The sequence below is a fragment of the Acanthaster planci genome, linkage group LG13, assembly GCF_054643075.1.
Source record: "Acanthaster planci isolate LZ-2023a linkage group LG13, COTS_SCS, whole genome shotgun sequence".
NCBI lineage: Eukaryota > Metazoa > Echinodermata > Asteroidea > Valvatida > Acanthasteridae > Acanthaster > Acanthaster planci.
Window position 1 is genome coordinate 8,068,697 of NC_141789.1, and position 14,456 is coordinate 8,083,152.

The following is a 14,456-nucleotide window of genomic DNA, read 5'->3' on the forward strand; positions in this document are numbered from 1 at the left end:
TGGTAAATTGATGTAAGATAAGAGTGGCACTTACGTGCAGATGCACTGTGGGGTAAAATTTTATTTGTGATATCACATGGTAATTGTTTCTTACGATGTACATGTTTTGAGGAAACTGCTCAGGATAACAGTTTTGAAACTAATCTTTAGTGGTGATGGTTTTCCTAATGGAATAAAGGTGCTAACCTTTTTGTTGTCCGTGCTGACATTTTAAGTGAGGAAGTAATAACAGACAATGAAATTCTCATTGAAACTAGAAGACAGAAAACTCACACTGGTAATAAAACCCATGTTCGTTTCCCAATTCACAGGAACCAGTGTTTTTGATCAACTTCTTTTGGAGTAGAGGTGATAACTCCACTCAAGATTCATATGCACAATCAACGTCTCTCTCTCTCTCTCACTCGTGTGCATAAACAATCTAAAGGGGGTTAACTCATGATAAATGTCAGGATCTTATGAGATTCAAAAATAATCAAATAATTTTCAATTTTCTACTGGAGGTTTCAACATGTGGGCAGTCACCCATAGTTATAAATATTTTCCACATAATTGTCCATATTGCCTTTATATTCTCAGAATTCCAACTTGTTTATTAACGTTGTTCATTGTATAATTTTGTCAAATAGAATCAGTTGAGTTGAAAGGTCTTTTTCATCCCTTAGATTCTGAGATTTAAAGTTGCCCTAGGTGAAGTGACGCACTTCTTATTCAGAAGTAAAAAATATATATCCATAATATCATGTCCCTTAAAAAATCACATATGGGGTAAAAGGGGTGCAGAGAATGGATTAAATTGCCCAGCATCAACCATGAGGGATCATGAAACAAGACCTTTTTTGTTCAAGATTCATTGATATGAAGTTTGTCTCTAAGGGCTGCAGACTTACAGTTAAAATTGTGAACTACATGTACACTAGCAACAAAGAAGCCCACTCATCACTCAAACAAATTCATGTGAGTGATGGCAACTTCTTATCTATGAGTGCAAAATCCTGCACTTTGTCCTGTGTTTGCCTGGATGAATGAAGTTGCTGAATTCATCACTATTTTCATCAAAACATTCACCAATATAGCCTACATACATGTATGTGTGCATGTTCATTAGAGCCAAATCTGAGTTGGTGACCTTTGCAGATTTCTAGACCTTGATTAAGTTCATATGGACAACCCTAATAGTCAGGCACCAATGTTAAAAAAAAGTGTAACGGCCTAGTTCGCCAACAAGACAGTATGGCAGATAACCAATGCCAGATTTCTCAGATTGTGCAGAACGAGCCTGCGAGTACGTCTGTACCATACCTAATACATATTCAGTTGCTATTACAATTTCAGGCATCATTAAAATTGTTGATCAATATTCAACCAGGAGTTTGTTATGAAAGGAAAAAGAAACCAAGAAATTGGGATTCCTAGAATTATACCAGTATATTTGTTATATATATATATATATGTTATATATTTGTTTCATAATGAAAGTCGACTGTATGTGTACACATGCCACCATCTTTTCATGCGTAGCTAGGATCATGCTTACACCTGCATACTTTACCCTTAGTGACAGTTCCATGGTAGCTTTAAGTGTAGCTTTAAGTGCAGGCGTAGTGAACTCTTCCCTGTTGTTCATATGACAGTGACATACCAGAAGTGACAGTTTTGTGTTTTCCAAGTGAAAACTTGAATGTCTGTGTCCTCAACTGTGTATATTTCATTCAAGTAAGTTTTTCCCTGACTAAAAACTTTCCAGAGAAGGCCAATTTCCTCATTTTTAACAAGGATCCTTTCCCTGTATCACTTAATAAAAATATTGATAACCTCATGTGGATGGCACATGTGAAAAGGGTTTGCATCTTAACACTGGGGTTCTGGGTTCAATACACGGTCATACATGTATATGAGTAGAGCTGTTCATTAATTCTCCCCTCTGCCAAAGTGTTCTTTTTACTCTCCAGTGCCAGAGTGGGCTTTTTTCTGGGATCTCTGGTTTTCCTTCCTCCATAAAAATCTAATGATCTGTGGCATTCCTTCACAGGCAGATATGGGTCATTTGGCAGTTGCCTGATATGAGTCTCTGGCTTAACCACTCACAGTGTCTTTACTGCACAGTCCATTTCAACATGTTGTATTGAATTTGAACTTATTAATGTAATATTACTGTGAAATGCAAACCTTGAGATCTGTCATTCTGAAAGAAGGATTTACGTGTAGATAATAACACCCACTTGGACAATGCATTTTCAGATGTCATGCAACATGCTATCTGCTGTGTGTACATATGGCACCAGTGTCTCGCTTCCAACATGCCTTTGTACATAGTATGGCGAAATTCGGGGGAAAAAATCATGTTCAGCATTCTTCATTTTTGGAAGCTGCCTTGATTTCATGTTTAAAAACAAAACATTAGATGAGAAAAGTTGAAATGTAACCCAGCCCTAGAGGAAATAAATACTTCATTTCAGAACTTCTGATCACTCTGGCTGCAGTTTCAGATTGTACACATGTTTATGGAAGCGGCTGTGTTTTTTAATTCTAGTGGAACTTGACTACAAACATGCCTATCCAAACCAATGTTAATTTAATTCAAATCTGTCAATTCTCTTGTTCAACATGTTTCTTTCATTTTGGTATTATGGAACATTTGTAACACAAGTGATTGTTGCAAATTTTGGAAAGAATGGCTGCCATGTTTAAGGTAAAATAAAAAACAAACTTTATAAGCCCTACCTCCTTTTTTAAAGAATCAAGATGCTAAACATGTTTAATTTTTTCTTGGCCTCAATCGTACATTTGCCCTTGGACGTTCTTTTAAGTTTATTCCTCTGAATGTGCATGTCATTTGTGTTTTAAAGTAAGATAAGCAGAATGACCGATAATCGTTTTCAGCTTGCAAAACATTGAAGTAGACCTTGCTGTTCACATGTGAAACCCAGTTGTTGTGGCATGCGCATGCATGGAGGAATGTGAAATACCTACACATTGTTGAATTTCATGTAATTTCATGTTTTTCAGTTTGCTGGAAAGAGTTCAATGAACATTGGAGCAAAGAAGATCCCAGCTATGTTGCGAATGAAGCTGTGGCTAGGCCTTGAGGCAGACTCTGAGAACTTCCAGAAAGGACTAACAGATTCCTCTGTTGCGGTCTTTGCTGAAACAGTGAGACTTTAAATATATGTTATAAGTAGCTGCTTTTGAAATACGTGCATGTTTGTACATGTAGTTGCTCTTGCAGATTTAGTGGTTCTTTAAAAATCAACCAGTGAAAAACAGATTTTTGGGAAAGTTTAGTACAAAGATAGTGTACAATTATGATAATATTCAAGTGTTTATCCAGGAATTAAAATTGAGTGAAAGGAATGTTTGAGCCCTTGATGGGAATAGCTCTAAATGCATGTTTATAATGCCGGGCCTTTGGCTGTAGGGAGAGGGGGGAATCATGCACTTATTCTTTACTGGAAATTGTGCGACATCTGATGATCAATACAAAAATTGAAGTAAAGTGTAGCGTTCTTATGTGCTTGCTCAGATATGTTAGTTGTTGCTACATGTATTTTAGTCAGATTTTACTTTAGAACGAGGTTTGTTTGATGCTGTTCATAACAGATTAAATATTTTATTCTTGGTAATGATGAAAATTCTTCCCAAATCTGATCAAAATTTTACCTTACACGAATGTCACACTTGTAACACTTTTTCTTAATTACCTCTGCAATGCTACTGCAGTATGAGAATCAAATGAGCATTTTGGGCAACTGGACCAGCAAGGCTTTGCCAAGACCCAAGTTCTCAGATTCAACAGGAAAGGTAATGTATAACATATAGTGTCCAAATCGTTAGGGTCAGACTCCTGGTTTTGAAAAAGTCAGATTGTTCGGTCTTGTTACACTGGGATCACTTATGTGCACTCTGCATAAACCAAACCAGTCCATAACTGCAACAAATTTGGGCTTTCATGCTAGCCTGATAGTTACCAGGGACCCAATTGTAGCCCCCCCCCCCCGAGTCCAAATTGTTACATTTTTTTGTCTATGCCTTGTGTGCAGGCAAGGCATATAGTGTAGACCTCTGCACAAAAGAAGTCCACATAATGTAGGATGCGATGGTGATGTGTAGACTCGCACACATCCACACAATGCTTCCCCTTTCTGAAAAAAAGCATCAGAGGCATTTTGGGGTCAAGGTTACCTGTGGCAAAGTGAAGAGGAACAGAAAATTATTAAAAATCTAGTGTTGTTTATGAAATTTACATTGTACACACATTGTCATTGAACTATACCATAGTCAGATAGTGTGACTTTTATTTCTATAAGTTGTTCAAAGACCTTTGCATATGGACATGTTGGAAATGGAGCCATATCTACTGATAGGAAGTCTGTGCAAGAGACTGCTCAAATACAAACTCAGACTTTCCTGTAGTCACTGTTGTCTTGTGGAAGATGTTTACCAAAGGCCACACCAGCACATTTCCTGTAGTCACTGTTGTCTTGTGGAAGATGTTTACCAAAGGCCACACCAGCAAATTTCCTGTAGTCACTGTTGTCTTGTGCAAGATGTTTACCAAAGGCCACACCAGCACATTTCCTTTAGTCACTGCTGTCTTGTGGAAGATGTTTACCAAAGGCCACACCAGCACATTTCCTGTAGTCACTGCTGTCTTGTGGAAGATGTTTACCAAAGGCCACACCAGCAAATTTCCTTTAGTCACTGTTGTCTTGTGGAAGATGTTTACCAAAGGCCACACCAGCACATTTCCTTTAGTCACTGCTATCTTGTGGAAGATGTTTACCAAAGGCCACACCAGCACATTTTTAGCATTCTGTAAGTAGTGAATGGTGTGTCTGTTACAGGTAGCTTGTTGGTAGATACATCCAGTACTAGATATCTTTACGTGTACTTGGGTGATTGAATTCTAAGCATATTTAGCTAATGTACTCATTACCAGCTGAGGATCATAGAGAACAGCCATTTTGCCAATAGAATGCACTTGAAAATAAAGATGAATTATGTACACATACTTCACATCCAAGCTTACATGCACAGTGCTGCTGAACAGGCATTGTGTGTTCATAGTCACTGAATAAATTAAAATCGAAACATATCTTGTGGGCTTGACAGTTGGCAAGTTCTCTTAATATAACGTACAACTGACTTATGTCTCGGTATATGTAGATCAAGCTGAAAAAAGAGAGTTTCAGCCCTCCAGAAGGATGGCGATGGGAGGGAGACTGGCACGTCAGCCCAGAACTGAGGTGATATAAAAAGCCTAGCCAATGTACACTTGAACTCAATATATTGACATGATTGAGGATGCCTTAATGTATCGGTCAATGTACCTTGCATGTAGAATGTAACTATTGTTTCACTCAAGGAATGATGTGTTTGTAAGTTGAATCTTCTGAAGTGAATGTCACATTATGGCCATTGCATTTTGTAAAATGTTGGTTGTCATCGTGGGATGGTTTACACATGTGTCATGTGGTGCAGGTAACTCAGACTTAGCATTTTCTGTTTATTTACAGCCTGTTGTATGACGCTGATGCTGGAATGACCAAGTTCCTGGAAGATGTGTATGAGCATGAATCCAGAAACATACCTGGTGGTTACTGGGGATCTTCTAGCGTGCCCTTCACTAATGTGGTAAAGTCATTTGCTTCACTGAGATGACACTGCATACTTGTTCAGTTACTTTCATTCATGCAAGATGTCGTTATTTGGTTTCATTTTTCAGTTTTATCTATGGAAAACCAACTTATGAAAATGAAGTCCTTTCCGAAGGCACAAGAGAGCTTTCATTAATCCAAAATTCTTGAACATTCTATGCTCAGAATCTTATTAAAATCTTTTTTATTATTTCCAAGGATAGATTTGTGCCAAAATCCAAAATGAAGTAACTTTTTATTGATCATAAAGATGGGCCTACTTGAAAGAAACAAGTGGATACGGATTTTAAAAATGCTTTAGCGAATAAAACCTCACTTAGTTATGATCTTATGACTGTTGACATCTCTTTTCATTGTTCTGAAAATGGGAACAATCCATGAATTGGAAAAACTAATGGGGCATATTGCAGTGACGCATGACACAGTCTTGTGTTTAAAGCAAGGGGAAGTTCAATTTTAAAAGTAACCACATTAACATGTTTAACATAACAGAAAATTGATTTGCCTTTAGTGAAACAAAATTAATTTTACTTTAACATTCAGACTGGCAGATACCATGATTAATTTGATAAAATATCAAAAACATTTTTCACTTAATTTTGCTTCAAACAATCCAACAAAATAGGGAACATGTTCATTAAATAAGAATAAAATGAGAAAACCAGTCTCCCCCAAAATCAGAAAAGTACGGGATCAAAGAATCATTTTTGGCAAATACTGAACTGAAATGAAAAGTTTAAGGTCTTGTGGATGTTCTTTTGTCCATAAATGTATTTGGATGCTGATTACTTCTGATGTAGTATTTTTGGTTTTAACCCCTTGACGACGGGAATTTCTTCCCGAAAGCCGACTCCAAGAATTCCAGCCTCGCTTGGCCACCTGCCAAACCGCAGATTCTCGGTTTGTGGCCCTGCATGCTCTGCACGCTTTGAATTACACGGTAAAAAGGCTGATTGTTCGGTGGCATGCGGCTCTACTCAAGCTTCGATATTCCCGTTGCCTCATTTCAAAGTGGGGACTATTGTGAAGCTGGTGATTATGATGCAAATTTGGTCTTTTCATTTCTGGGCTACGCACAAAGACCAATTACCATATATACAAGAACCAGGGTCTGCCTTCTTTCACTGTTCGCTCGAGCGTGGGTTGAGAATAATAGCTGAAAAGCGAGCTGAGAATCTCAATTTTTACAGCAGCTCTATCCGCGTCTCGGTGCAAAGGGGTTAATCATTACAAACCCCTTCATCCTGGGAGGAGGATGTGAGGATTAATGCATACCACACATTCTATTCATCATGCACCTGCGGTTTCAATGTGGACCTGCTGCTGGACAGAGCTTTCCATACTGCAGTCCAGCAGTCATGGTCAAAAGAATCCCAGCATGAATGGGTTAAGTGTGTTAGTGAAGGGTTACAATTTCCATATTTATCTCTCAGAATGCGCTTGTTATAAATTAAGGTTACATCCTTGAGTTGCATAATTGCAGCATGTTCACTGTGTCCATGAACATAAAGTAGACTTTTGAAACTGACCAATACCAATGCTATTCCAGTGTGCAGACATTGCAGCCCATGCTCATTTGTGAATATTAAGAAGGGAAATGCTTTTTGGTGGGCATTGAAAGAAATGTGACAAATGTTTTTTTGTTTAAAATTGGTAGAAAGGAGATGCTTGTACTGCCCGTGAGGAGATACAGCCACCAGAGGGATGGGAATGGGAAGAAGTCTGGCAGTTAGATATCAACAGAGCAGTAGATGAAGAAGGTTAATATCGTCCCTCTAGATATCATTCATTTATTTTGTTGATAGAAGCCTGGATAGAATTGTGCACAGGTCATTACTCAACCATTTTTGTTAAAAATGGTTTGTGTACACTTACATGTATGTGTCAGTACACACAAAGGAGTCTGGGAAACATTTTTCAAATGAGGCATCTTACACTACACTCATAGAAACTATACGGCGCAGTCATGCTTGACTGGACAGTTTCACTGGAAAATGTTTACATTACATGTGAGTCTCCACTAATGCAATGTGAAAGCTTTGCAGTAAAACTGAGGGACATAAATCTTACCAGCATTTTGAATGTATTTATTCACTCAGCGCCATTAGTTTTGCCAAAAGAGTAACAAGAACACACTTTCAATTTGTCAGCATAAGCCATACTACACATGCATAAATCCTGGTTTGAAGAACTTTGAAGCAGTCATAGGAATATTGGTGATCAAATAAATTTATAAATTGACATCCTTTATAAGAAATAAGTGAAAGTTTTTGGTTTGGAATGGGACTCACCTCACTGAAACTTCTGAGCCCCATCATAAGTAATTGTAACTGATTGATCTTCTCTTTGAGTTCCCAGAAGTTTTTAAAACTTCACATGCATTTTTACTTACAGTACTGCTCACAGTAAACAGACAAACAGATCAGGATCACCGTAACAACACTGTTACCATTGTAACAGCGTTATAAAAATGGTTATCTTAAGTGTCTTAATCTGCATGGTGCATGATATTCTCTTAATGTTTATCGGGCAAATAACTACATGCTCGAAAACTGCAACTTATCAGCAGTGTTAACCGCACGGAACTTTTTATAATTCCTGTGTAAATGGTATGAAGAACCACTTACGGCTTTCTTGTGATTCTGTAGCATTTCTTCAATAGAAGAATGTACTTGCACTCAGTACATTTTTTCACTGGTTGCCTAGTTCTGAAAATCAAAACTCGACACAGTCAATTTTGGTTACGGTGTAAAGGAGGAAAACTATGTACAGTCAAAAGAATAGTAATTTCCCTAGTCAGGTGTTGAAAATTATTCATTTTAACTGCAGCTCAAATAGTCCTAAAATTCCGCGGAAGCTGTTGTCAGTAGTCACCACTGTGTTTATCAGATCTTACAAAATTATTTTCAAAATGTTCAACTTTTAATTCGGACTGACAAGATTGACAGAAGTGACGACACTTTCCCACAATTTGGATCAGTTTCACCCATTCCCTAGTCACCTCTAAAGCTTCTTCCTGTATGAAAACGAATCTAGAACAAAGCTTATTTTTCATCCAAAATTACTTCAATACGCGAGATTTCTATTGAAGAATTTCCTGGTTTAAAGAAAACTGCTTCATTTATCTGAATTCTGGTAAATTAAATTTTGACTAGACTTAAACTGCCAAGTTCGTTACGAGCTACTTCATGCATGTGAACCATGCAAACACCCACTACATCACACAAAAACATACGCACGTGTAGTTGAGTTCGGCACGTATTTTGATATACAATGTACAGTTGATTTCCTAAGTAGTGATTTTTCCTAGTTCTGGATCGCTTGAAATAAAAACCTACCTCGTTTGTCACTATGAATTTCCGCTCGGTTAAAATGCAGTTTCTCGGTTGATGATGTGATGTAGTGGGTTTATAAACACGCGGTGGTCGGGGATGGCCTTGTGATTGGCAGCTCGCTCACTGCGCAGCTGAAATAAAAGTCAAATGAAATTTACACAGATTTGAGTTCTAATTCTTAAGAATTCTGGTTAAGGAAGTTATTTTCAGTAAGTAAAGAAAATCTTTGTTAGAAAATCATCATCTTTTTGGGATTTCCGCCGGAAAATTGATTTTTTTTGCTTCATTACTTCACATTCTTGACGAAGTTTTTGAAATTAACCATTCTAATAGACCTAACCTAAGCAAAAGTGTCGTCGTCACATTTGTCAACCCTAAATTAAATGTTTTAATTTTTCACACACAACAAAATTGTAGTCTCACCTGTACACAAGGTGAAATAATGACCACATTTCACTGAAATTTGAGGATGAGTTGAACTGCAAACAGTTAATAATTTTTGTGATCCGGAAATAGGAAAATGACTGCAGCCAGTTTAGCAGAACCCAAGCAAACAAGACATCATGCAATATGCTAAAAAAGTGCTGGTAATGGCATTCCAAGGCAGGGCAAAGTTTGCGGTTTTATAATCTGTTGTTAATCCCCATTTAATCCAATAACCGGGGTAATCCAACCTATACCATGTATACAAGTACACAATGTGGGAATTGAACTGGACATCATGTTGCATTTAATGTGAGCAGTACTGTACTTCACATTTTGTGGATTCAATGGAGCGTAATTTCAGTGTTAGAAATTGTGCTACATGTATTAATTTTCAGTAATTTTGGAAATGTAACAAATGAATGTACTTTAATTCATGTTGGTTTTTCACACAATATGTATCACCGTACATATTGTATCATGACCCATGTGGTATCATGAGCAAGTTGTATTGTTACAGCCCTATTTTTTTCTGACTGGCAAATGGAAATGATTACATGTAATTCAAATTTGTAAAAGTTTCGGGTTGAAATTGATTCTTAAATAGTTTCTTTTCTATTGGTTGCCTGAATGGCAATGAAATGTGGGAGATGTTCTCACTTTTGCACATTTAAGTTTGAAGAAATATCAGACCTGCATATACATTTACAAATCAGTATTTGCATTGAAATAGTCAAGTCCTCATATGTGTTTTTCTGTGTACATTTTATACATGTCCTAGTACACTATGTGCTAGATGCATATTCCAAGTTTTTAATTTGTTGTGTCAAGGCTTTGAATACTGTGTGGAGGCAACTGTTGGGGGCTGGGGAGCAGTGGAGAAGACGTACCATCTCTGCCGTCGTCGACGCTGGGTCAGACCACGTATCCTTGTAGCTGATCCCAAGGCACTTGAAGTAAGTCCTTTTGTCACCGTTAGCAATAAGTTCTTAACTATAAACATAACATTAAGTTTGTTAGCATGAGTAGTTAATAAATATACTGGCTTTTAAGGTAGTTTCATTTAACGTGTGAATAACTCAGCATAGTGTTACAAATTGTACCTATAGCATATCCTTGCCTACAAACATACATGTACCAGCATTTATTTTGATCAGTTGTGTACATTACCCGTAGGATTTTTAATGTTGGACTGTGAAAAGTTTTACCTTTATGTCCAATTTCACAAGGATGACTCGACATGGTGTCACAATTTCAACCTGTAACCAATCCCAACTTCTTAACATACCAACATTCAATTTGCTCGGATATGTAATTTGTTAGAGTCTACAGTGCTCATCTTACCCACAGACCAACCACAGATACACATGTACCTATTTCTCAAGAGGATGCAACACATCCGATACGAATTCACACAGTTGGATACTAAGCTTAGGTGGTACTCCCTGTTTTAAGTGGAATCGCGGTTATAAAGAAAAATCAGGATCAGTGGCTCAGCTTTTGTGAAGAACCGGATACTTACCATGGGTGGTTCCACCTTCAGAGAGCCGACCCCAAACATCAAATCCGCATCCAGGAGGCATTAATACCTCCCCTGATCTTACCTTGAATGTGAATCTGCTGGGAGAAGCACCCCCTCTTTTCAATATAGCAAACAGACTATAGCAAACCCATAGGCTGGGCGCCAGGCTGTGCTCAGCCCTCCTCACATGCTGCTATATATGAGGAGTGACAGCTGATAGAAATTCTTGCCAGTTAAGGCCTCTATTAGCAAGCCACTGCACTAAACCTCAAAGCAAAGTGAACCACCACCATAGATTTGCCCTCTAAGGCATCGGGACAAAAATCAGGTTTCAAGCCCCATGTCCCCGTGGTTGGTCAATCAAAGATAACCTCGGCCAAAAAAGGTAATTTACATCTTGCCATGAAAAATGTCAGAGTCTTTATCAAAATGATCCCCAATTGGGCCAAATGGCACAATGTTCAGGATTTATATCTCTGGCTGATTTCTGCCAGGCTTTTCAGGCATTATTGGCCTCTATCTCGGCCATATCATGAGACATTGGACAACTCATCCAATTTGCATGATAGTTTGCCACCAGTGGTGTAGAATCGCTGCTTCTTAGAGGATTTCAGCTTTTTTGTCGTACCGGATTTATTTTCTGTTTTTTGCCTTCGCTTGGCCAGATTTTCCTTGGTTTTTGTTGAGCTGAAAAGCTAATGCAAGAATCTGTAATACCAAGTTCTCTCGGCCTGTTGGGCCTTCCATCGGGGCGTCTGTTTGCGGGATGGCCGGCCCACCCCATGTTAAAGTTTTTATATGGCTATAGTACATGTATGTGTCATTTGTGCTTGTCTCTTTCAATCTTGAGTTTATTAGCATCAGATCTTTATGTGGGATCATTGCTTTTAAGTGTTGTTTACATAGATGTACATATTGATGATGCATTGGGATGGGCAGGAGATTGATAGGATAATAGGAGGGAGGTAGAGTAAGAGATGGATGAGATGATGGGGGCAAGAAAAAATGACCAATGGATTGCAGGAGGAGGCTGTAAAATGCACCACAGAGCATCTGTGTTTCAAAACTTGTCTGGGGCCCTTAAGTGGGCCCTGAACCCCACGTCGTATTTGCTTGTGAACAAAGTTTTCCCGCATGTGGTGCATATGCACATGTTGCAAAGTTTTGCGTAGCGCAGGACTGTGTTTGGTGTGAGGAAGGCTGATTGGCAAGTGACTACAACTGGACTCAGTTTCGTCTAGTGGTGTTTAAATGAAGAACTCTTCACTCGCTACAGATACCAACAACCCAGGCGATAACTCTACAGCCCAGAAACAAAACGTCCCCTTGCACTTCCAGTGTGTGTGACATGTACATGTACTTCATGCCCATAAAGCCATGTATGGGTACAGTCTGGTGTATGTAGCATTATGCATGCAGCAACGCTTGCTTGTAGCCCTGTGTGACGTACATGTACACTGTACATGCGCTGAATGATTGTACACTGACAGCACCGTCGTGCAAAACTGTTTTGATGGGAGAATCAGAAAAATGATTCTGTCATTCCTGTTAGGCAGGCCTAATGTTTGATTGATTTCGTTTCATTTTTCTCACGAATGGCAAAGTATAATTATGAAGTAAATTGCTAGCGAGGAATGTGATACGGATGGTTTCAGGTGTTCAATTATTAGCATTTCTCTGATTGCACTCTTTTTGGTGTGCGATGGTGTGGAAGTGCAGTTACACACCTTAAAATGAAAAGAGTGGCTAAGGGTGAACATAGTCGGTGGAAGGGGGATCATTACATGTATATTGGTAATCTCCCAGGTCAAAAAATGGAAAGGAGAACAGAAGATGATGGGTATGCCACAGGGCATGATGGGTAGCCTGTGGTAGGAATTATTATATGGATGTGTTGTACCTTCTAAGGAAATATGCATTTGAAGTCACTCTACGGCTTATAAGTATTTGCTAGCAGATCCCTTCCACACATGAGGGAGGTGTGAAGATTTTTGAGTGAAGAGCATTTGTTATGATTGTGTCGCATGACACATGAATAATGCAATGTGATGAAGCAACTAGTTTTACTTGACCCAGATTGGGTCTGCAGAACAAAAATTTGTTATCCTGTGGAAATTTGTCAGAAAAAATAAAATGTAGAACAACTTAACTTAATCTTCCTTTCACGATTTATGAAATTTAACTTTGTTGAGTTGTAGATACTATGTTTGGATGGCAGTGTACCTATTAAGAAGCTGTAGGAGTTCTGAAGTATTTCTTTTTTATACAGAAAAAGAAAAAGAAGGATCTTGGAGAGGGTTGGGAGTTTGCACCGCTGTTCAACATGAAGTTCCATGCTACAGAGCGCAAGATGGACTTGGTACGCCGTCGGAGATGGCATCGTAAGATGGTAGCAGAATCTCCCAAAGCAAAAGCTGTCTTCTCAATGGGCAAGGTGAGCAAACATTAATGTATTCCTGTCCTAGCTCTGCTTCTACATGTATGTTTGATTGACAAGAAGGAACGATTTTTTAAAAGTTATTAATACTTTTTATGAGAAAATTTGTTATTTTTGTTTTTCTTCAATAGAAAATGCTTGATGCATGCAGTGTTAGTTACTTACCATTTTCATGTTGTGGTATCACTGATTAGGATGATGAAAGTGGTGACGAAGAAAGCAAAGCCAGCCTATCAGTACCGAGAATGTTCCTCAACTTTCACAGTGAGTACATTAACTTAAGAAAGAGTATTACAACATCAGAAACACTTTCAGACTGAAATGCTGTAGATATCATATTCAAACAATACAAACTTGTTTGATCTGTTTTATTATTGCAGTGGCCAACAAGTACCAGCTACGGGCATATATCTACCAAGCAAGGGACCTCATTGCTGCTGATTCAGATAGCTTCTCAGGTAAGTACTTCTGATGCTGTTATAGTCACTATAAGAACCTTGGGTTAGCCCTTTGAACAGTTGATACTGTTTTGCATAAATGAAATTAGTGAGGATAAGTTCTTTGACTGGTGAGATACTTCAGTTCAGCATATTGGCAAAAATATTGAGCGATCAGCTCAATTGTCTTAAGGACACCATAAAACTCAGAATTCTTGTTTACCCTTGATGCTTATTAGTAGCAAATGCTGTTCCCTTCTAGTAACAGCCTTGGAAACAACCCTTGGAATATCCATTGCATATTTGTGTACCTGCTGAATTGGAAATAGTTGAAGTTGTGATCATCCATTACTCAGTCCTTGTTAGTTGTGGTTTACATGTTGATCAAGTAGAGCATTTGCAGAGTTTGAGGAACAGTTTGATAATGGAGACTTTTCTTATGGATGCTTAGCTACATATATGACAAAACATACTCAAAATGTTCGTCCATGAAAGGCTATGCAGCCACATGCTTCTTCGATGTTAAATGGAGGTGGATATTGCTAGAAAATGAAGAATTTGGGCTTGGAAATTTGGAATTGAAGTGTTGGCAGGCAATGTTTCTTTATGAATATTTCTTTCCTTTTTGTAACTGCAATCAGGGTG

At 38.3% G+C, this 14,456-nt stretch overlaps 1 protein-coding gene across 1 annotated transcript in view; it reads left to right on the forward strand.

The window, feature by feature from the left end:
* The window catches only part of LOC110982483 (myoferlin-like), a 181,289-nt gene that overhangs the window by 73,120 nt on the left and 93,713 nt on the right, over nt 1-14,456 (forward strand). The window contains exons 22-30 of the mRNA XM_087145128.1: nt 3,010-3,153; nt 3,721-3,801; nt 5,167-5,246; nt 5,517-5,634; nt 7,315-7,417; nt 10,247-10,371; nt 13,207-13,371; nt 13,569-13,638; nt 13,755-13,832. Coding sequence (XP_087001254.1) covers nt 3,010-3,153; nt 3,721-3,801; nt 5,167-5,246; nt 5,517-5,634; nt 7,315-7,417; nt 10,247-10,371; nt 13,207-13,371; nt 13,569-13,638; nt 13,755-13,832 — 964 coding nt within the window. The remainder of the gene's footprint in view (nt 1-3,009; nt 3,154-3,720; nt 3,802-5,166; nt 5,247-5,516; nt 5,635-7,314; nt 7,418-10,246; nt 10,372-13,206; nt 13,372-13,568; nt 13,639-13,754; nt 13,833-14,456) is intronic.